The sequence below is a fragment of the Oncorhynchus kisutch genome, linkage group LG14 (genome assembly GCF_002021735.2).
Source record: "Oncorhynchus kisutch isolate 150728-3 linkage group LG14, Okis_V2, whole genome shotgun sequence".
NCBI classification, from domain to species: domain Eukaryota; kingdom Metazoa; phylum Chordata; class Actinopteri; order Salmoniformes; family Salmonidae; genus Oncorhynchus; species Oncorhynchus kisutch.
Window position 1 is genome coordinate 20,174,684 of NC_034187.2, and position 21,548 is coordinate 20,196,231.

General features: G+C 46.0%; 1 protein-coding gene across 3 annotated transcripts; it reads left to right on the forward strand.

The window, feature by feature from the left end:
* Positions 1 to 1,946: 1,946 nt before the first annotated feature.
* Positions 1,947 to 20,611, forward strand: nrde2 (NRDE-2, necessary for RNA interference, domain containing). 3 transcript variants are annotated; one of them, XM_020501407.2, is made up of 15 exons: positions 1,947 to 2,066; positions 2,568 to 2,684; positions 3,280 to 3,382; positions 3,699 to 3,899; positions 4,857 to 4,994; positions 8,474 to 8,963; positions 9,149 to 9,557; positions 12,828 to 12,961; positions 14,436 to 14,559; positions 17,457 to 17,629; positions 17,753 to 18,142; positions 18,381 to 19,354; positions 19,520 to 19,661; positions 19,951 to 20,022; positions 20,146 to 20,611. In XM_020501407.2, exons 2-15 carry the CDS (start codon positions 2,579 to 2,581, stop codon positions 20,269 to 20,271), a joined length of 3,582 nt encoding a protein of 1,193 aa, XP_020356996.1. In that variant the 5' UTR covers positions 1,947 to 2,066; positions 2,568 to 2,578; the 3' UTR covers positions 20,272 to 20,611. The 3 variants fall into 3 exon arrangements, with proteins under 3 accessions (XP_020356996.1, XP_031643861.1, XP_031643860.1); XM_031788001.1 differs by having other exon boundaries at positions 2,018 to 2,684; positions 3,702 to 3,899; XM_031788000.1 differs by having other exon boundaries at positions 2,021 to 2,684.
* Positions 20,612 to 21,548: the final 937 nt, after the last annotated feature.

Genomic DNA, 21,548 nt, shown 5'->3' on the forward strand with positions numbered 1-21,548 from the left:
ACATCAAGACAAGAGAAACAACACAACACTACACAAAGAGATACCTAAGACAGCAACATAGCATGACACATGACAACACAGCATGAACGCAACACAATATGACAACAACATGGTAGCAACACACAACAAGGTACACACATTTTTTGGGCACAGACAACAGCACAAAGGGATACATCACACAAAGCAGCCACAACTGTCAGTAAGTGTGTCCATGATTGAGACTTTGAATGAAGAGATTGAGATAAAACTGTCCAGTTTGAGTGTTTTTTTGCAGCTCGTTCCAGTCGCTAGCTGCAGTGAACTGAAAAGACGAGCGACCCAGAGATGTGTGTGCTTTGGGGACCTTTAACAACCAGTGGGTCTTGCGGTGGGTACACAGAGATGGCCAGTTTACAGAGGAGTATAGAGGGTCATGATGTGTCCTACAAGGAGCATTGGTGGCAAATTTGATGGCCGAATGGTAAAGAACATCTAGCCGCTCGAGAGCACCCTTACCTGCCGATCTATAAATGATGTCTCCGTAATCTAGCATGGGTAAAATGGCAATATGAATCAGGGTTACTTCAGCTTTGATATGTGCTGAGAGAAGGACAGTGTACAGTGCAGTGGCACAAAAACCTAAAGCCACACACATAGAACAACACAGACCAGTGACCAATTTGCCTTTGGTGCCAGGAAGCCTAGCGGTAAGAGCATTGGGTCAGTAACCAAAGGGTCACTAGTTTGAATCCCAGAGCTGACAATGTGAGCAATCTGCCAAGGCACTTAACCCTAATTGCTCCAGAGTAGCTGTTGATATACTCTCCAAGAGTGTCTCAGGGGAGTTGGGATATACAAAAAAAAAAAAACATTTCCAATTCACATATGCATATAATAATCACTTGTGGCCTACATATGTGAAATAGGACAAATATAAGCACTCACCAAATGTGTTTATTTATTATTTCATACAGACAGTATCTGACACTTACTGGTACAAGTACTCCTACTCATATATTAATACATTTGGATTTGACCAGCCATTCCTTGAGTTATTGTTGCATTGGAGATAAGCAACACCAGACAGAGTATTAAAAAGAAAAAGTACACATAAGATGTTGTTGGTAGAATAGCTGGCATTCCATCATCACTTCATGATAATTGAAGCTATGAAATGTGCATTACATTATTACTTTAAAAACAACATAGGCCGATGGTGATAATCAGACAATAAGAGGTTTATTTAGGCTAGCCTATTTGTCATATTGAATTAATATTCATTACCCAATATCAGTCATTGACAAAATGACAAATCATGTAGTTTTATAGTTGGCCTGTTTGGCTATAACTGATGAAAATGATATATTTATTTCCAATGTTTTTGCAAACTCAGAATCAACTTGTTTTCAGCATTTGTCATGAAATCCGAAATATATAATTTCTTCTAAAAATGAAATTACAAGGAGCATGCCTTCAGGGGATCACTACTCAATATCTATAGCCTATATTTTATTACTCTCAAATAAAGTGAACAGCATATATTCAGTTCATGCATTTGTAAATTGATCAGGGTATGAAAATAATTGCTAGGTTGATTATCCAAATCCTGCATGCTGTTTTGTGATTATAAAAAAACTAAAACCTAATAAGGTGTCATATTTACAACCAAAACAGTAAATACAAAAATCTGTAAATGATTGACATACATAGGCACAAAATAAATTGTGACATTGGCTTTGGTCATGTGGCCAACAGTGCAGCTGTAGTATAATTCGACAGATTCCGGTCTGTCCAGTGACTCCTCACTGCATCCCGTGCCTATGAATATACAGGTTTCTGATGCGCTCGAGCTGGAACATGGCGCTCTACTTTATTCTGTTTTATCTCTGCGGAAGAATACTCAAAAACAGTGGCCAGTGTCTGTTGACGCTGGAGAAATTGCAGTTATTTTTGAGACGGCGCTTCTCATTGGATACAGTGGACCTGCAATATTCTGCCCAATGTACGGGAGCCCACGATTGGCTACGTTGGATCTGCAATGCGTCAAACAATGGCGCCTAATATTACCTGAGTAGTTTAGGAAAACGGTATGGCCGGACAGTCTACTTTGTATCACAGAGCATTTTGTAATACTATAGTTATTGCTGTCGACAAGACGTTTCTTTCAGTCTGTCTAGTTCCTCAAAATCATACATCCTGATCTGGCAGGGGCTCGATTGGAGTTTTTTGGGAGGAATGGTGGGGATCGGCGATTGGTCACCGCAAGCATACACGGAACTATTTACTTTTAGTCGCGGAATTGAAAATGACAGGTGTATCAATCAGGGAATATACAATTAAAATATTAGAAATCCTGTGCTGATTGAGTCTATTTTGTGAATTAAACTACTACATTCAAACCAAGATTTACTTTTAGGCAATAATCTCGCAGTCTGCAACAATATGTCCCAGGCATAATCACGGTTTAATCAGTCTATGGAAGTGTGTTTGTGTGCTCATGCTCAATCATACAATTTGCATTCAAGAGAACAGGATTTTAGCAGCCTAAAATTATGCGATTCCTAAAATACCTCTCCAACAAACCACAGGCGCGTTCGAGATGACGTCACATTCATGCGACTGTTTACACGCAGAGGCTATCAACATGGCCCTATTTCCAGCTTTTGCAGGATTATCAAATACAAAAGCTGAGATTGCACCTAAAGGTAAGACCCACAAATTTTTATTTATGTTTAGTGGATGTGTTAGCCACCGTTCTGTGACGGCTTTTCAAAGAGAGATCTAGTGAAATTAAACGTAAGTGCAACGTTCCTGCTTGAAAGTGTCAGTGTCCTAGTTTTACTTGCTTGTTAGCTTCATTGGTCACAACACAATTATTCAACAGCTAGCTAAGTGTCTCTGCTCGTAACATAACATCCCCCAAAATATGCATCCATAGCTATAATTTGATAAACATTAACGTTAGTTACTCAGTGGTGTGGCCAGGTGAATAAGCATGATAAACAATTTACCTACACTCACTTACTGTAGGTCAGCAGTGCATTGGCCCATCGGGCCCTCACCATAACCTTAATCTAACCAAAAAGGTGTACTATATCATGTCCTTATAAAATTTAACTCTAAACCCATTGGCACAATGCGATATGACAACCCTTTGACATATAACTATCTTTAGTGCATTTACTGTATCAGTGGGCTTCCTTCTGAAAAAAGCTGTTGCCAAACCTGATGAATTCTTGTGCTTAAAAGCCCTAGAGAACTGATTGCGATTGATTTGACATTCCTCTTCTCTCTCCTCAGAACTAGAATGGCTGAGCAATCAAAGTTTCCGCACTGATGACGCTCTCTCTCTTCACCAACGAGCCACTGAGAAAGCCAACGAAACACAATCGGCAGAAACAAGGTGTTATTATCATAAGTGTTTAATCGTTATTCAATTATTTCCCTTTCACTGTGACTCAATAGTATTACATGCTCCATTGTACAGGAGACAGGATAAGGCATTCTGCCCGTTTGAGAAGCAATGGAGGTTTTATTGAGTAGCTTTGAATTTTACTACACAATCTTGTTTTTATTACACAATTATAAGAAGTTTACCTCCAAATATCTTATACTTTTGTGGGAGGATATGATCTCAGCATTGACGTGGTGGTAGTTTCACCCCAAAATCAACAGCTTGTGATATTTGTACTTAAATATATACTACTAACATTTCTCAGCAGACACGTTATACCAGAGAGGGAGGATAAGAATGATGTCCAATCCAACAAGAAGAAAAAGAAGGAGAAGAAGAAGAAGAAGAAGAAAAAGAAGAAGCACAAGAAGAAGAGTGGAGAACCCTCTCCAGCAAGCAGTGGCTCAGATTCGGATACTATCTACCCCAGTGACCTCCTAAAAAAGGCTGAGAGCACTCCTCCCAGGTATGACCTCACTCATTTTGTTCCCAGTGAGACCCAGGATACATGCTCTAATAGGAATATATATGATCAGTTTTGCAATTTATGTCATAATGAATGAGTATTTAGACAGGGGGAGGGGGGGGGGGAGTTGATCCTAGACCAGCACTCCTACCGTAAGATGCTTTTTGAATACTTGCCCATGGCTGGTATTACTGTAGTAGTTGTTCTGTTTCAGGATTGAAGTGTTTCCAGGTAGGAGGGAGATTCATTGTCCGTGGCTCAGTGCGTTAGGGGAGGTATACTCTGGGGGTCTTGGCTGACTGCCAGTTGGAGTAGCTCTTCTTGACTCAGACTCTGAATTTAACAAGCCTGGTGGTCTCTGAGCTGCCAATGAAATTACCCCCCACCCGTACTCTTACCCTAACCCTAACTTTAACCCTAAAACGAACCCTTAACATAATCCTAACACTAATTCTAACCTTAACCCTAAACCCCCTAGAAATAGTATTTGACCTCGTGGGGACTAACAAAATGTCCCCAGTTGGTCAAATTTTTGTTCGGCTTACTATTCTTGTGGAGACTTCTGGTCCCCACAAGAATAGTTAAACACGTCCACACACACACACCTGTCTCTCTTTCTCTCAATTCAAGGACTGGCTCCTCCACAGGAGACTTGTGTAACTTATCCTTCAAGCTACAGTCAAATTATCCTAATGTTGCCATTCTTTTTTATCTGTACTGTACTGGCAATATTTAACGACTAATCTGTTACTGTACTGTCAATGTTTAACGGTTATGTCTGTTTTATGAAAAGCTTTCTTATCAATTTCCATTATGGCATCATGTTTGTGATGTAGCACCACTAACCCTATATTGTCTTTTGTGCCAATCATGAAAACGCTGACTCGCTACGTCACCCACCCCTCTTTAGAGGTGTGGCCTATACTCTTCATTGATCCGGACTATTTCTGTCTGTAGTGAGAAGTTTCAGGTGGAGGGGTCTTTTGTGTGGTTGGATGACCTACAGACCCCCACCGATCAGCCCTTCTGCGTGGACAGGAGAGCAGACCGTGCCAACTGGGAGTACAAATCACTTTACAGAGGAGATATCGCTAGGTAGGTAACCTTCCTTCCCCCTCCGCTGCACCACCTTCCACCCTCTGCCTCCCCACTCTAACACCCCTCACCTCTGCACCACCACCATTACTGCCAGCTCAGCTCAGGTGTAGCTGTCCGTCAGCCATCATCAACCCACTCTTACCCTGTCCACACCACTGAGCTGGACAGAGCTGAGCTATACCTCACTGGCCTGGCTGCGCATCCATCACTGTCGCTGGACTCGCACTGGAAAGGACAATGCGAAAATAACCGTACGGTTCAGGTTGGCACGATAGTGTTGCAAGGGTATCTGTTGGCCAGCAGTGTTTAGTTTACCCCCCTGCCTGGTTCTGCTCCCAACGCAAGGTCAATCAGAGAGGGAGTCAGTCAGCTCCATTACAGTACACATCATCACACGTGAGCTTGGGTGGCCAGAGGGTGGAGTTGGGGGGGTGATAATAAAAGCTGCACAGAGTTTTGTGTCTGTAGCGCTGCAGTAATCCATCTCTCACAGATGGTTTTACTACTTCAGCCCTCTGACTGCCCTCAGCCTGCAGTCACAGTCAGGGTGCTGAAATCAAAGCTTTTAACTGCTATAAATTCCTTCCTTCCTGTCAGAGCGCACTCTATGCCCTACATACTTAGTGAATTTAATAATTACATGCCTAGGATGTACGCTCACTGTGGGGTATATATTGTTGCCATACGTACAGTGCATTCGGGAAAGCATTCAGACCCCTTTTCCACATTTTGTTACATTACAGCCTTATTCTAAAATTGATTAAATTGTTTTTCCACACAAATCCCCACAAATTATTTTGTGCAAATGTATTATAAAACCCCCCCTGGAAATATCACATTTCCATAAGTATTCAGACCCTTTGTTTGAAGCACCTTTGGCAGCGATTACAGCCTTGAGTCTTCTTGGGTATGATACTACAAGCTTGGCACACCTGTATATGTGGAGTTTCTCCCATTCTTCTCTGCAGATCTTCTCAAGCTTTGTCAGGTTGGATGGGGAGCATCGCTGCACAGCTATTTTCAGTTTGCTCTGGCTGGGACCACTCAAGGACATTTAAAGACTTGTCACGAAGCCACTCCTGCATTGTCTTGTTTGTGTGCTTAGGGTCGTTGTCTTGTTGGAAGGTGAATCTTCACCCCAGTCTGAGGTCCTGATCACTCTGGAGCAGGTTTTCATCAAGGATCTCTCTGTACTTTGCTCCGTTCAACTTTCCCTCGATCCTGACAAGTCTCCCAGTCCCTGCCGCTGAAAAACATCCCCACAGCATGATGATGCTGCCACCACCATGCTTCACCATAGGGATGGTGCCAAGTTTCCTCTAGATGTGACACTTGGCATTCAGGCCAAAGAGTTGAATCTTAGTTTCATCAGACCAGAGAATCTGGTTTCTCATGGTCTGAGAGTCCTTAAGGTGCCTTTTGCTAAACTCCAAGCAGCCTGTGACGGGCCTTTTACTGAGGAGTGTGTCTTCTGTCTGGCCACTGTACCATAAAGGCCTGATTGGTGGAGTGCTGCAGAGATGGTTGTCTTTCTGGAAGTTTCTCCCATCTCCAGAGAAGAACTCTGGAGCTCCATCAGAGTGATCATCGGGTTCAAGGCCCTTCTTCCCCGATTGCTCAGTTTGGCCAGGTGGCCAGCTCTCGGGAGAGTCTTGGTGGTTCCAAAGTTCTTCCATTTAAGAATGATGGAGGCCACTGTGTTCTTGGGAAACTTCAATGCTGCAGACATTTTTTTTGGTACCGTTCCTCAGATCTTTGCCTCAACACAATCCTGTCTTGGGAGCTCTACGGACAATTCATTCGACCTCATGGCTTGGTTTTTGCTCTGACATGCACTGTCATTTTTAGAATAATGCCTGAATAAGGTCTGAATACTTTCCGAATGCACTGTACACTATATGGACACCCCTTCATATTAGAGGATTTGGCTATTTCAGCCACACCAGGTGTATAAGTCCAGCACACAGCCATGCAATCTCCATAAACAAACATTGGCAGTAGAATGGCCTCACTGAAGAGCTCAGTGACTTTCAACGTGGCACTGTCATAGGATGCCACCTTTTCCAACAAGTCAGTCAAATTTCTGCTCTGCTAGAGCTGTCCCGGTCACCTGTAAGTGCTATTATTGTGAAATGGAAAAGTCTAGTAGCAAACACAGCTCAGCCGCAAAGTAGTAGGCCACACAAGCTCACAGAACGGCACAGGCGAGTGCTTAAGCGCGTAGCGTTTAAAAATTGTCTGTCCTCAGTTGCAACACTCACTACCGAGTTCGAAACTGCCTCTGGAAGCAACGTCAGCACAATAACTGTTTGTCGGAAGCTTGATGAAATGGGTTTCCATGGGCGAGCAGCCCAAGCGTCGGGTGGAGTGGTGTAAAGCTCGCAGCCATTGGACTCTGGAGCAGAGGAAGCGCGCTCTCTGGACTGATGAATCACGTTTCACCACGTGCCAGTCCGACTGACGAATCTGGGTTTGGAGGATGCCAGGAGAACGCAACCTGCCGACTGCATAGTGAATAATGGTTTGGGGCTGTTTTTCATGGTTCAGCCTAGGCCCCTTAGTTCCAGTGAAGGGAAATCTTGACTCTTCAGCATACATGACATTCTTGACAATTCTGTGCTTCCAATTTTGTGGCAATAGTTGGGGAAATGCCCTTTCCTGTTTCAGCATAACAATGCCCTGTGCACAAAGCGAGGTCCGTACAGAGATGGTTTGTCGAGATCGGTGTGGAAGAACTTGACTGGCCTGCACAGAGCCCTGACCTCAAGCCCATCTAACACCTTTGGAATGAATTGGAACGCCGACTACAAGCCAGGCCTAGTCGCCCAACATCAGTGCCGACCTCCCTATTGCTCTTATGGCTGAATGGAAGCAAGACCCTGCAGCAATGTTCCAACATCTAGTGGAAAGCCTTCCCAGAAGAGTGGAGGCTGTTATAGCAGCATATGGGGACCAACTCCATATTAACGCCCATGAGTTTGGAATGAGATGTTCAACGAGGAGGTGTCCACATACCTTTGGTCATGTAGTGTCTTCTTTTAACTCAGTTTGCTTCTGAGTATGGTTGTCTTCATTAGCATATTTCTAAGTGTGTGTCTATATACGTATGCATGTCCACAGAAGCGGTGTAGTAGGACCCACTGATCTTTTTATTAACTGCACAAGGGCAACAAATTAAGTTTCAGATGATGTCGGGTTTAATGTGTAGTCAATACACACACACCACAGCAAGTTAAGTGAAATGTGATCAATATAGCCATGATTTGACAGGTACTTGGTGTATTGCTGCAGAGGGACTTCCTTTTTGGAGGAGGTCAGGTGACGCAGACAATTCTGTTTATTTCTACTTTTTTCTCTCTTTCTCACCCTGCCCTTCCTTACTGAGTCGCACCCCAGTTCAAAACACTCTCAATACATTGCTATTTCTCTTTACAGGGATTCTACATATGACTGTAATGATTGTAATGTCTTTAAAGGTACAAAAGGAAAGGCTCTTCCTCTCTGGGTTTGAACCTGCGGTCTCAGGCCGTGAGCTGGGCTGAGTCTGGCCCAGAGAAGAAGAGAGTGGACAGGAGACAGAGACCCAACCGCTACTTCTCCCCCACCGTCCGCCAGCTGCTGATGTCTGATGGCAAACCCACGCTGCCCAGACCTCCACCAGAGGACACCACAACCACCACCTTACCCTTCATCCCTGTGCCCTCCTGTCTGGAAGGTGAGGCAGAGGGGGGTGGCTCTGCCAAAGGCCAGGGCTCCTGGGTCAACCCCCTGGGGGTGTATGACTCCTCCACGTCCCTGTGGCTCCAGGGGAAGGGGAAGGCGGAGCATGGCAAGGCAGAGGAACAACCTTCTACTCCCAGGGACAATGCTGCCGTCATGCTGGCTGAACGGGTGGAGGACTTCAATAGGAGGCTGAGGGAAACCCCCACAGACACACACACCTGGCTTCAGTTTGTCCTCTTCCAGGTACACTACTCGATGTTAAAACCCCATAATTACACATCACACCAATCAGTCCATTCAAATCACATGAAATTTTACTAGGGCCAAGAGTATTTCCGGGACATTTCAACATGTCAGGAAAAATTCTAGTCCCTGGCCTGTATCTTGATACAACAAATCACATAATAACTTCCAGAACTGTATTACAGGACGAGGTAGCTGGGGCGCCTGGGGTGTTTGCTGACATCTCTGAGAACGAGAGCGAGCGGCGGAAGAGGTCAGTGCGGGCCACGCTGGAGAAGAAGGTAGCCATTTTGGATCGAGCAGTGGAGAATAACCCGAGCTGCGTGGAACTGAAGCTGGAGCGACTGCGGCTCTGTAGGGAGCTGTGGGAGCCGGCAGCCCTGCTGAAGGAGTGGAAAAAGCTGGTGTTCCTGCACCCCAACAGCGCCCCCCTGTGGAGGAAGTACCTGCTGTTCATGCAGAGCCACTTCAGTACCTTCTCCGTGTCAAAGGTCAACACGGTATACGGGAAGTGTCTGAGCACGCTGGCGGCGGTGCAGGATGGGAGCATGGTTTCTCACCAGATGCTGCCGGGCACTGATGAACACATGCTGGGTAATGGTCCAAGCCCCATACTATATACTTTATATATAATAATGTTTGTATTAATAACGTATTAAGAACGAGATAGCTTCTACATTATAGACAGTACACATTTCAGTAATCCTCTAACTCACAAACTTGTTCTGTTTGGTTGTGATGGAAAGTCATTGGTTTTTGCTTTCTCGTCTTTTATTCACTGGCACATGGCTGTACTGCAGAGGGGCTGAAACTTGAGAAGCATTAGCCAATGTAAATATTTGTAGAGGCGAGCAGGTTTCCCCTTGTCATTGTGTCCTGTCCTGCTGCTGTATTGAACTGTATGTGGTTCATTGTGTATGTTTGGACTGTGTCTGTGACCATGAGAGTTGAAGAGTGGATTAGTTGTCATTCTATTGGAAGTGAAAGCTGCTGTTCTCTCTGCTGGAGTGTGTGCGTGTTTATGTACAGTGTTGTGAAAAAGTATTTGCCCCATTTCTGATTTTCCCTATTTTTGCATATTTTTCAAACTGAAATATCAGATCTTTAACCAAAACCTAATATTAGATAAAGGGAACCTGAGTTTGCAAATAACAAAAAAAGTGCTACTTATTTTATGTATCACATAACAAAGTTATGCAACACCCAATTCCCTGTGTGAAACAGTAATTGCCCCTTTACACCCAAAAAGTTACACTATTGAATCATCTGTCCATAAAATATTCTTCCAAGAGTCTTGATGATTATTCAGGTGCTTCCAGGTGTTTTTTGGCAAACTTAATTCAACATTTTGGATGAGATGGGTCCCATTGAGTCTGACGAAAACCAAACACTGCATTCCACAGTATGAACCTCATACCAACGGACAAGCATGGTGGTGGTAGTGTGATGGTTTGGGGATGCTTTGCTGCCTCAGGATCTGGACGACTTGCCTAATAGAAGGAACCATGAATTCTGCTCTGTATCAGAGAATTCTACAGGAGAATGTCAGGCAATCCGTCTGTGAGCTGAAGTGCAGCTGGGTGATGCAGCAAGACAATGATCTAAAAACACAAACTTAAGTCTACATGAAAATGGTTAAAAAGCAACAAATTTGAAGTTTTGGAATGGCCTAGTCAAAGTCCCGACCTAATCCCAATTGAGATGTTGTGGCAGGATTTGAAACGAATAGTTCATGCTTGAAAACTCACAGATGTCACTGAGTTACTGCAGTTCTGCATGCAAGAATGGGCCAAAATTCCTCCACAGCAATGAGAGAGACTGATGAACAACTACAGGAAGCATTTGGTTGCAGTCATTGCAGCTAAAGGTGGCACAACCCGTTATTGAGTGTAAGGTGGCAATTACCTTTTCACACAGGGGAATTGGGTGTTGCATAATATTGTTAATTAAATAAATAAAATAAGTACTTTTTTGGGGGTGTTATTTGTAAACTCGGTTCCCTTTTTCTAATATTAGGTTTTGTTTGAAGATAGTATTCAGTATAAAAAATATAGAAAATCAGAAAGGGGACCATACTTTTTCACGGCACTGTATCTCCTTTAAACTCCTTTCAGAAGTCTTTGGTATGGATTTGATGTGGTTATAATCTGTCATGACAGACTACATTTAATTAATGTGTATCATGATGTCATTGCCGGATGTCTGTGGATGTGGCACAGGGCCTCGTTCAGTAGACAAATGTGGAATTGTGCAGCTAGAAATGTCATAAATAGAACTGACAAGATTCCTTTTTCCCAATGACTGACAATTATATCTGTTTTATACAGTACACATCTATCTGCAATGTTCTATAACATTCTCCTGAACAGACCCCTAAACAGGTTTGTGCTGCGTAATGTTTCTGACCACTGACAGGAGATGAGGAACAGATGCACTAGGGGAGAAGGAGGGTGAGAAAGGGAGAGAGGATCATGGATGTCCACTCCAGTGTCCATGCTGCTGAGCCATGATATGAGTACTACAGTCCTGGACTAGCCTCCTGGCCCTCTGGCATCTGCCCCTCAATTAGCCTAATGAAACTATCATCTAGTTAGACTAGCTGTCCAGTGGTCAGTCTGGGCTGGACATGGAACTGTCTTGTCAGGGCTTTAGCCTGCTGAACAATGATAAGGATGGGATGCACTCCAGGAGCATTTCATGTACAGCCTTAATTTAATGAAAAATAATGACAAGGTAATGATAAGGTTTAAACAATCAGAAACAGAAGCGAGTGCCTCACATTCTTTAGCCCAGGGTTTCCCAAACTTGGTCCCAGGACCGAGTTTGGGAAACCTTGATTTAGCCCACTCAAACAGTCCTATCTGTTGACTACAGCTAACTGTTATGTAAGGGTAGAAAGCATGTTATGGATTTGATGTTATCCAGTGATGCTTCGCTTATTGAAATCACCTGGAATTGTATTGAACATAGTGGAACTATTTAGGTTTATAGATCAGCTACTGCAACTCATGGAAGACAGGCTAGCTGTTTCAGGTTCAACCATAAAAATAGGCTAGCTGTTTCAGGTTCAACCAATGTATGTCATCACTCATGACATCTTTGGTATTCTCAACTCGACCTAATAGATACAGAAGCTCTTCAATTGTTTTACTGTTATAAGATGATGGTCCCAGACTCCCTCTTGTGGTTGAATAGTACATATTCTAGCATATCTGAAGCTACACTGTGGACGGATCAAACAGTGTGGGAGATGTACGCCGTATGTACTAAAATTCGACCATAGCCTCTGCTTACATTGCAGTGTTTGGCATATATCTCCACCTGACCTCTGAGGGAGACTCTTTTTGACTGTTTGGTTCCTTTACGAAAATACAGGTGGTCTCTGTACTGGCAGTACAAGGCAGGTAGCCTGGTCCCAGATCTGTTTGTGCTGTCTTGCCAACTCCTATGGCCATTGACAGCACAAACAGATCTGGGACCAGGTTACAAGTCAGGGCAATGTAACCCCAACTTAAAGGGAATATCTGCAGGAGATGGCTGCATTAATTATAACTTGATAATTATTCAGAATAATGAAGACTACTGTGAGGGGCAATAAAAAGATTTTGAGAAGCTGACCTATCATGTGACCTCAGGGATGTGCAGATTTAATTTGCCTGCTGAATTTTTCATTCAGGGAAGATTATCTATCTGTTATTACTTACAACAACAAAAATATTTGAATTCAATGAATTCATCTTTAAGAGCTCATACTAAACTAATGCACATGTGCTGGTTCTAATAGGTGTAACTGAACTGGGTGATCTGTGTGAGGAATTATAATTAATGATGTGGTATTGTATGCTCTCTCCTCTCTCTCTGCAGCCATCTTCCTCCAGCAGTGTCATTTCCTCAGGCAGGCTGGTCACTCAGAGAAAGCTGTGTGTCTGTTCCAGGGCCTACTGGACTTCACCTTCTTCAAGCCAGACACTGTCAAGGACCTACCCACCAGACAACAGGTACACACACACACACAGTCATTCCCCAAGTTCCTCTGCAAAGAACACACATGTTCCAACACATGTACTCATATACAGCTGGTATCTCCCTCCAGAATAGACTGATGATGAATTGGTGTTACTGTATTTGCTGTTTATCCAAAGCCAGTGCACCAATGCTGTTTGTTTTTTGTCACTGGCATTAAAGCAGTGCTGGGGCCCTCTCCACAGAGTGCCCTTCAGACTGGTCTGGGCCTTGTCACTTTACACACTACATGGCAACTTTGCTAAGGGGGTTGTTTTAAAATGCATGACCAGGTTTTAATAGAGACCTTTTTCCAGCAGTGGGGCATTCTAATTTGAGAGAACACATAATGGCCTGTTTGCTCTTCTGTCAGAACTGCTGCAGTGGCTCACAGCTCACGGTCCTCCCAGCACCAGCAACATTACATAACGGAGACATAATTCTGAATGTATAATCCTCAAATGAAGCAAGGGCATGTTGCTATGTGTGTGTCCACATGGTAAACACAGCATTAGCTTTTATGAACTGTTTTAATTGATCAGGGTTGTATTTGTTGATGAGAGACCGTCCCTTAACACTACGTCTCTGTTCCAAGGCCTATACTAGCGTAGCACTATAATGAAGCAATATGTATTGGCTATGCATTTCAAGTGGTATGGGTAGTGTGGCTATTGGAAAATAGTCTAGGTCAATTGAGCTTTGTATTGTTAAGATATCACACCATATAGGATTTCTCTACGGAATTTGGAAGTACTCATGCCCAAAGCCCCATGTTCAGAGCCTATCTGTCTTTGGTCTCAGAGACGGTGATATTTAATAAGAATGTAAATGGGTTGGATCCCAACGCTGCCACTAAATCTAACATTACTATATGGATATATAAAATCCTTCAGCTTCTGGATTCGTCACCAAGTAATTAGAAGATCTCCTTTTCAGGCTAAATAAATTCATCTTAATGACGACAAGAGCGAGTGACTCCATGTGGCTGTACTCTGTAATCATCTGATTATTAGAAAATGATCCAAGCAATGTGTCCTCCAGAAACGAATGCAGTATTAAACAGGACCACATTTTATTCCACACTCTAATGTGTTTCTGCTGTTCTCCATGGAGGTCTGGTCTGCTGATCACTGCAGCACTGTGTTGACGGCAGAGAGAGGCATGCACTACCATGGAGGGACTAATTAATTCCATCTAGTTATTGTCCTGCAGGCTTGTCCTGCAGTTCAGTCTGTTGTTCTTCTTGTCAGGAGAACTGCTGACCTCAGCGCAGATGGAGACGACTGCCCATCAACCCATGAATCATGATATGTTTACAAATGATTACATTGTTGAAATACCCAACATTCCCTCTCCTCCACCCTCTGTGTGATTGTACAGTATTTATTACTGTAGTATTGAGGGATTGATATAAATATCTGTGTTGTATTAAACCCTCCCTTTGGCCTTTGCCCCTTTGTGGTCCTCCAGGTGGAGTTCTTTGAGCCATTCTGGGACAGTGGGGAGCCCCGTGTCGGGGAGAGAGGGGCCAGTGGATGGAGAGCCTGGATGACCCAGCAGGAGAGAGGGGGCTGGCTCCAACCCAGTGAACAAGGTTAACAACTTTATAGCCTTGCCTGTACTGTAACGGCTCTCTTCTATCTCCTCCTCTGACGAAGAGGTAGAACAAGGATCGGACCAAAATGCAGCGTGATGACGATTCATGATTTATTTAAATGAAGGAAAACCCTATACATACAGAAACTACAAAAATAACGAAAACCGAAACAGCCCTATCTGGTGCAAACACAAAGACAGGAACAATCACCCACGAAAACACTCACAGAATATGGCTGCCTAAATATGGTTCCCAATCAGAGAAAACGATAATCACCTGACTCTGATTGAGAACCGCCTCAGGCAGCCATAGACTACGTAGACACCCCACAAAACCCCTAAGACAAAAACACACCACAATAACCCATGTCACACCCTGGCCTGACCAAATAATTAAAGAAAACACAAAATACTAAGACCAAGGCGTGACAGAACCCCCCCCCTAAGGTGCGGACTCCTGAACGCACCTCAAAACCATAGGGAGGGTCCGGGTGGGCGTCTGTCCATGGTGGCGGCTCCGGCTCGGGACGTGGACCCCACTCCATAAATGTCATAGTTCCTCCCCTTCGCGTCCTGGGATAATCCACCCTCGCCGCCGACCATGGCCTAATAGTCCTCACCCAGAACCCCACTGGACTGAGGGGCAGCTCGGGACTGAGGCAGCTCGGGACTGAGGGGTAGCTCGGGACTGAAGGGAAGCTCGGGACTGAGGGGAAGCTCGGGACTGAGGGGAAGCTCGGGACTGAGGGGCAGCTCGGGACTGAGGGGCAGCTCAGCACTGAGGGGAAGCCCAGCACTGAGGGGAAGCCCAGCACTGAGAGGAAGCCCAGCACTGAGAGGAAGCTCAGGCAGGTAGTTGGCTTTGGCAGATCCTGGCTGGCTGGCGGATCTGGAAGAGTCTGGTTGACTGGCAGATCTGGAAGAGTCTGGTTGACTGGCAGATCTGGAAGAGTCTGGTTGACTGGCAGATCTGGAAGAGTCTGGTTGACTGGCAGATCTGGAAGAGTCTGGTTGACTGGCAGATCTGGAAGAGTCTGGTTGACTGGCAGATCTGGAAGAGTCTGGTTGACTGGCAGATCTGGAAGAGTCTGGTTGACTGGCAGATCTGGAAGAGTCTGGTTGACTGGCAGATCTGGAAGAGTCTGGCTGACTGGCGGATCTAGCTTCTCTGGCTGCTCCATGCAGACTGGCAGCTCTGGCTGCTCCATGCAGACTGGCAGCTCTGGCTGCTCTATGCAGACTGACAGCTCTGGCTGCACTATGCAGACTGGCAGCTCCATGCAGACTGGCCGCTCTGGCTGCTCTATGCAGACTGGCAGTTCTGGCTGCTCCATGCAACCTGACAGCTCTGGCTGCTCCATGCAGACTGACAGCTCTGGCTTCTCCATGCAGACTGGCAGCTCTGGCTGCGTTGAACAGGCAGGAGGCTCCGGCAGCGCTGTAGAGGAGGAAGGCTCTGGAAGCGCTGAACAGGCGGGAGACTCCGACAGCGCAGGAGAGGAGGAAAACGCTGGCTGCGCTGAACAGGCGGGAGGCTCCGGCAGCGCTGTAGAGGAGGAAGGCTCTGGAAGCGCTGAACAGGCGGGAGACTCCGACAGCGCAAGAGAGGAGGAAAACGCTGGCTGCGCTGAACAGGCGGGAGGCTCCGACAGCGCTAGAGAGAAGGATGGCTCTGGCTGTGCTGAACAGGCGAGGCGCACTGAAGGCCTGGTGCGTGGTGCTGGAACTGGTGGTACTGGATCGAGGACACGCACAGGAAGCCTGGTGCGGGGAGCTGCCACCGGAGGACTGGTGTGTGGAGGTGGCTCTGGATAGACCGGACCGTGCAGGCGCACTGGAGCTCTTGAGCACCAAGCCTGCCCAACTTTACCTGGCTCGATGCCCACTCTAGCCCGGGCCAATACGAAGAGCTGGTATGTACCGCACCGGGCTATGCACCCGCACTGGAGACACCGTGCGCTCCATAGCATAACACGGTGCCTGCCCGGTCTCTCTAGCCCCCTGGTAAGCACAGGGAGTTTGCGCAGGTCTCCTACCTGGCATCGCCATACTCCCTGTGAGCCCCCCCCCAATACATTTTTGGGGCTGACCTTCGGGTTTCTTTCTGCGCCGCCGTGTCTTTCTCTTCGACTCCATTCTCCTATAGCCCTCTTCGCACTGCTCCAGCGAATCCCAGGCGGGCTCCGGCACTCTCTCTGGGTCGACCGCCCACCTGTCTATTTCCTCCCAAGTCGTATACTCCATACTCCTGCTGTCCATAACGTCCTCCCATGTCCATTCCTCCTTTCGCTGCTCCTGCTGTCGCTGCCTGTTACCACGCCGCTCGGTCCGGGTGTGGTGGGTGATTCTGTAACGACTCTCTTCTATCTCCTCCTCTGACGAAGAGGTAGAACAAGGATCGGACCAAAATGCAGCGTGATGATGATTCATGATATATTTTAATGAAGGAAAACCTATACATACAGAAACTACAAAAATAACGAAATGAAATAACGAAAACCGAAACAGCCCTATCTGGTGCAAACACAAAGACAGGAACAATCACCCACGAAAACACTTACAGAATATGGCTGCCTAAATATGGTTCCCAATCAGAGACAACGATAATCACCTGACTCTGATTGAGAACTGCCTCAGGCAGCCATAGACTACGTAGACACCCCACAAAACCCCTAAGACAAAAACACACCACAATAACCCATGTCACACCCTGGCCTGACCAAATAATTAAAGAAAACACAAAATACTAAGACCAAGGCGTGACATGTACTAAAACCTGTGCTAATACTTTACATGATCGCTCTTATTTCTGTGTTATAACACTGTAATTACACTAGTAGCACGTTAGGACGTTTTGGTGTTGTAATGTTAACCTTTGGAACCTCTGTGTGACAGATGATGGAGATGAAGAAGATCAGGAGGAATTGGAGGTGAAGGATAAAACCTGGCCCAAGTGGAGGATCTGGTTGGATGTGGAGACGTCACGCGAGGCCATCCATTGGCTGCCATGGAGGCCGGACAAAACCAAGGGCCAATCGGTGGAGGACTGTGAGGACCCGGACCGACAGGTATTGGCTGTGATTACTGGTAATAGTGGTGCCAAAACTGGGATATATCTACCATTAAAAACTGGGTTCCTACTGTTGCTATTTATGTCTTACCACTTGCCTGCATGTGTGTGTTCTATGTAGGTGCTGTTTGATGACATTGGGCCGTCTATGATCCGGCTGGTCCACCCAGACCTCCAGCTATGTCTTCTTCTGTCCTTCCTGCACTTCCTGGGTCTGCCTGCTGACACTTCCTGTTACAGCACCCCCTCCTGTAGCCTGCTGCTGGATGACCAGGCTCTACTGGGGGATGTTCACCACCCTGACTCACCACTGACCTCTTATGCCCTCCCTGTTCCTGGGGTCAGCCCCGTGGGTCACATGACCTCCCTGCAGGGTGCCAGGAGGGGGGTGGGGCTGTGTAAGCCAGGGGAGGAGTTTGTAGACAACATGTTCCAGATGGTTCTGCCTCTGTTCTCTGCTCAGGAGAGAGCTGTCCTCTCACTACACTGGATCCAGTATGAGAAGCTCAAGGTAAACCCAGGTTACCCCAGCTATAAGCTTTAGACCCAGGCAAGCATATGCTCAGCCAAGTTCAATTACTTTGGTAATCGTGAAGGAATTTTAAGTTCATTGTAGTCAGGATGAAATGTACGTATTTTCATTCCATTTTAATGCTGAACTTTGTGTCCTTCCCCCTCTCATTCTCCATTGAGATTCTCCCACTAATGCTCATGTCTCTCCTGTCTTCCACTCTGTATGTAACATTAAGGTGCTGAGGTGCGTGCGCGGCAGGAACAAGAAGCGTGTGAAATCCCAGGGGAAGAGGAGCAAGCGCCTGGCCAAGCGCCTGCTGAAGGAGCCAGAGAACCGGGGCCGCCTCAGCCTGTGGAGGGAGTACGCCCACCTGGAGTGGCTGCTAGGGAATTTGGACGAGGCCCACAAGGTGTTCGACACAGCCCTGGGACTGGGCGTGGCAGGAGGGCTGGCAGACCCTGCCCTGTGTGACCTCTGCCTGCTCTACGCCCAGCTGGAGGTGGAGGAGGCCTGGCGAAGGGATACGGGCGGGGCAGGGACGACTGTTACGACCGCCATGTCTTCACCAGCGGTCTATATCCTCACCAAGCTAGCAGAGGGTAGTTCGTATGCCCCCTTCTTGGGACAGTTGGCTCCAGTGGCTGTGCTGAAGGCCAGGAAGGCCTATGAGCAGGCTGTGGTGAGCTCCCTGCCTGGGCAGGAGGAGGGGGCCGCGGGGCAGGGGCAATCCAAGTCCAGGCAGGTCAAAGGTCTGGTGGGGTGTTACGCCCTATTCCAGTACCTGACTGTGGGGGTTGATGCTGCTGATGCTGTCTACAACCTGGCCAGGAAGAGGCTGGAGCAACACTCCAGTATGTCAGCCCAGGAGTCAGCTAGCAGTGAAGTTATGTGTGACATACAGACACTGAGCTCTGTCTCAGAGTGTGAGGCCCTGGCTGTCCAGCAGGTGGCGCTGCTGCGCTACCACACCAGCACCAACGTGTACCCACTTAGCCATATCAGACTGGCGCTGACCTCGGCCCTGGCCCACTTTGCCTCCAGCACTTCTCTGTGGCAGTTGTATGTGCAGGTGGAGAACCGCTACCATAGCGCTGGCAGGGCTCGCCGCTTCTTCCACAGCGTGACCAAGGCTAGTGCCAGTGTCGTGCCACGCCTGTTCGCCATCAGCGCAGAGCAGCAAAGGAAGCAACTAGTGGACTCTGTTCAGAGGTGAGAACACTGAAGATGAAGGCTCTAATCAGTATCACTTAATCTAATAATGTCAATAACAGGACACACAAACACAAAAAAGGAATAGAACTACTGTAGTAGCTCACATTTAGATTCATTTCCTGGATATTTTTTCATGAGTTGTTATTGTTTTCTTCTTGGCAGGTCTGATTGCTATGGTGACACCGTCTCCAGCCTGCCAGAGAACGGCCTGAGCAACCGTATCCGCTCGCTGTTTGAGAATGCCATAGCAACAGAGCACGGGGTCCACTGTCCGTTGCTGTGGAGGATGTACATGAACTTCCTGGTAAAAAAGACGCCTCTTTAAAACATGAACTTCCTGTTAAGACACCTCTTTAAAACACCCTTAAATCATTGCAGTTATCAGAACCTCAGGTTTGTTCCAACAGCCGAGGGATGAAGGAGACTTGGAAGTATTGCTGAAGCTGGTGTTTGGTGTTTTGTTGTGTTGTAGCTAACGTCAGGTGTTTTATTGTGTGTTGTAGCTGACATCTGGTGTGTTGTTGTGTGTTGTAGCTGACGTCTGGTGTTTTGTGTGTTGTAGCTGACGTCTGGTGTTTTGTTGTGTGCTGTAGGTGTCAGAGGGGAAGGTGGAAAAGGGAAGAGGTATCTTCTACAAGGCTCTACAGGACGTCCCATGGGCAAAGGTGGGCACAGTGACCGATGAAATTATTAAACAGTGATACTTAGTTAGCTCTTTGGTGTGTTTTGGTCACAATATATGACATGGTTTCTGACGTGTGTGTGTACTCACGTGTGTCCATCCAAAGGGTTTATACATGGACGCTGTGCAACTCTTCCCTGAGCACGTGCAGGAGTTCCTGGACCTGATGACCGAGAAGGAGCTCAGACTGAGGGTTCCCATGGAGGAGGTGGACATACTGCTGGAAGACTGAGGCTCTAAAACCCTTCCCACAGTGCACTGTGGCCTGGCTTCCTCAGACACTCCACTGTGGATACCCGAAGTTGTGCACTGACCAATAGAACAACCAAGTGTCCTCATGAAGAAGACCATTTTACTTTTCAAACAGACGTGTGAATAAATGATGTTACACTTATTAGTGTTAATTCAATATTTTGATGGATTGCAAATCCATATTTTTATATTTCCAGCTTTTTATGGATTCTTAATCCATATTTTGATTAACATAATATCCTATTTTTCTGTCAAAGATTTGTTTAGATTAGTTTTTTTGTGTGTTTTTTATGGACTGAAATAAATGTTTTGTTTCCTAATATTGGCCTATCAACCTTTATTTAAGAATGAGCTCTGAGCTTTCAGCCAATGTGAACCCTGAGGGATGCTTGTGTGCATTTCCTGCGTGGATAACGACATCATCACAGCTTAACAGTGTGGAAAGGAGCACACCTGAGTGTACACTTCAGAGCCCGGAAGAAGAGAGGAAACACACGAGGGTAGAGAAGCTTTGTATAGTCTTTTTAATGATTGTCCTTCAGAGTAGTAGAGCATCTACTCTGGCTGTCTCGGGTGAGCGATGCTTCTGATGACCTTGAACCTATGATGATGTTCCGCTGTCAGTTTACTGGATTGGCCTCGATCTACTACATACTACTCAGGCTATGATGTAATATTTCATTAGTGAAATATACAACGCCTTCGGAAAGTATTTAGACTCCTTGAATTTTCCCACATTTTGTTCGGTTACAGTCTTATTCTAAAATTGATTTAATTGTTTTTTTCCCTCATCAATTTACACACAATATCCCATAATGACAAAGCAAAAGCAGGCTTTAATAAATTTTGGCATATAAAAAACTGAAATCACATTTACATAAGTATTCAGACCCTTTACTCAGTACTTTGTTGAAGCACCTTTGGCTGCAATTACAGCCTCAAGTCTTAGGTATGACGCTACAAGCTTGGCACACCTGTATTTGGGGAGTTTCTCCCATTCTTATCTGCAGATCCTCTCAAGCTCTGTCTGGTTGGATGGGGAGTGTTGCTGCACAGCTATTTTCCGGTCTCTCCTGAGATGTTCGATCGGGTTCTAGTACAGGCTCTGGCTGGGCCACTCAAGGGAATTCAGAGACTTATCCTGAAGCCACTCCTGCATTGGTTGTGTGCTTAGTGTCGTTGTCCTGTTGGAAGGTGAACCTTCGCCCCAGTCTGAGGTCCTGAGCAGGTTTTCATCAAGGAGCTCTGCTTTGTTCA

What these genes read in the sequence shown, in the direction of transcription:
- nrde2 (XM_020501407.2), top strand. Translation starts at nt 2,579, where the DNA reads ATGACGTCACATTCATGCGACTGTTTACACGCAGAGGCTATCAACATG. An exon ending in CACTGATGAACACATGCTGG is followed by an intron (nt 9,558 to 12,827) that starts GTAATGGTCCAA and finishes CTCTCTCTGCAG; the next exon opens with CCATCTTCCTCCAGCAGTGT. An exon ending in AGGACGTCCCATGGGCAAAG is followed by an intron (nt 20,023 to 20,145) that starts GTGGGCACAGTG and finishes GTCCATCCAAAG; the next exon opens with GGTTTATACATGGACGCTGT.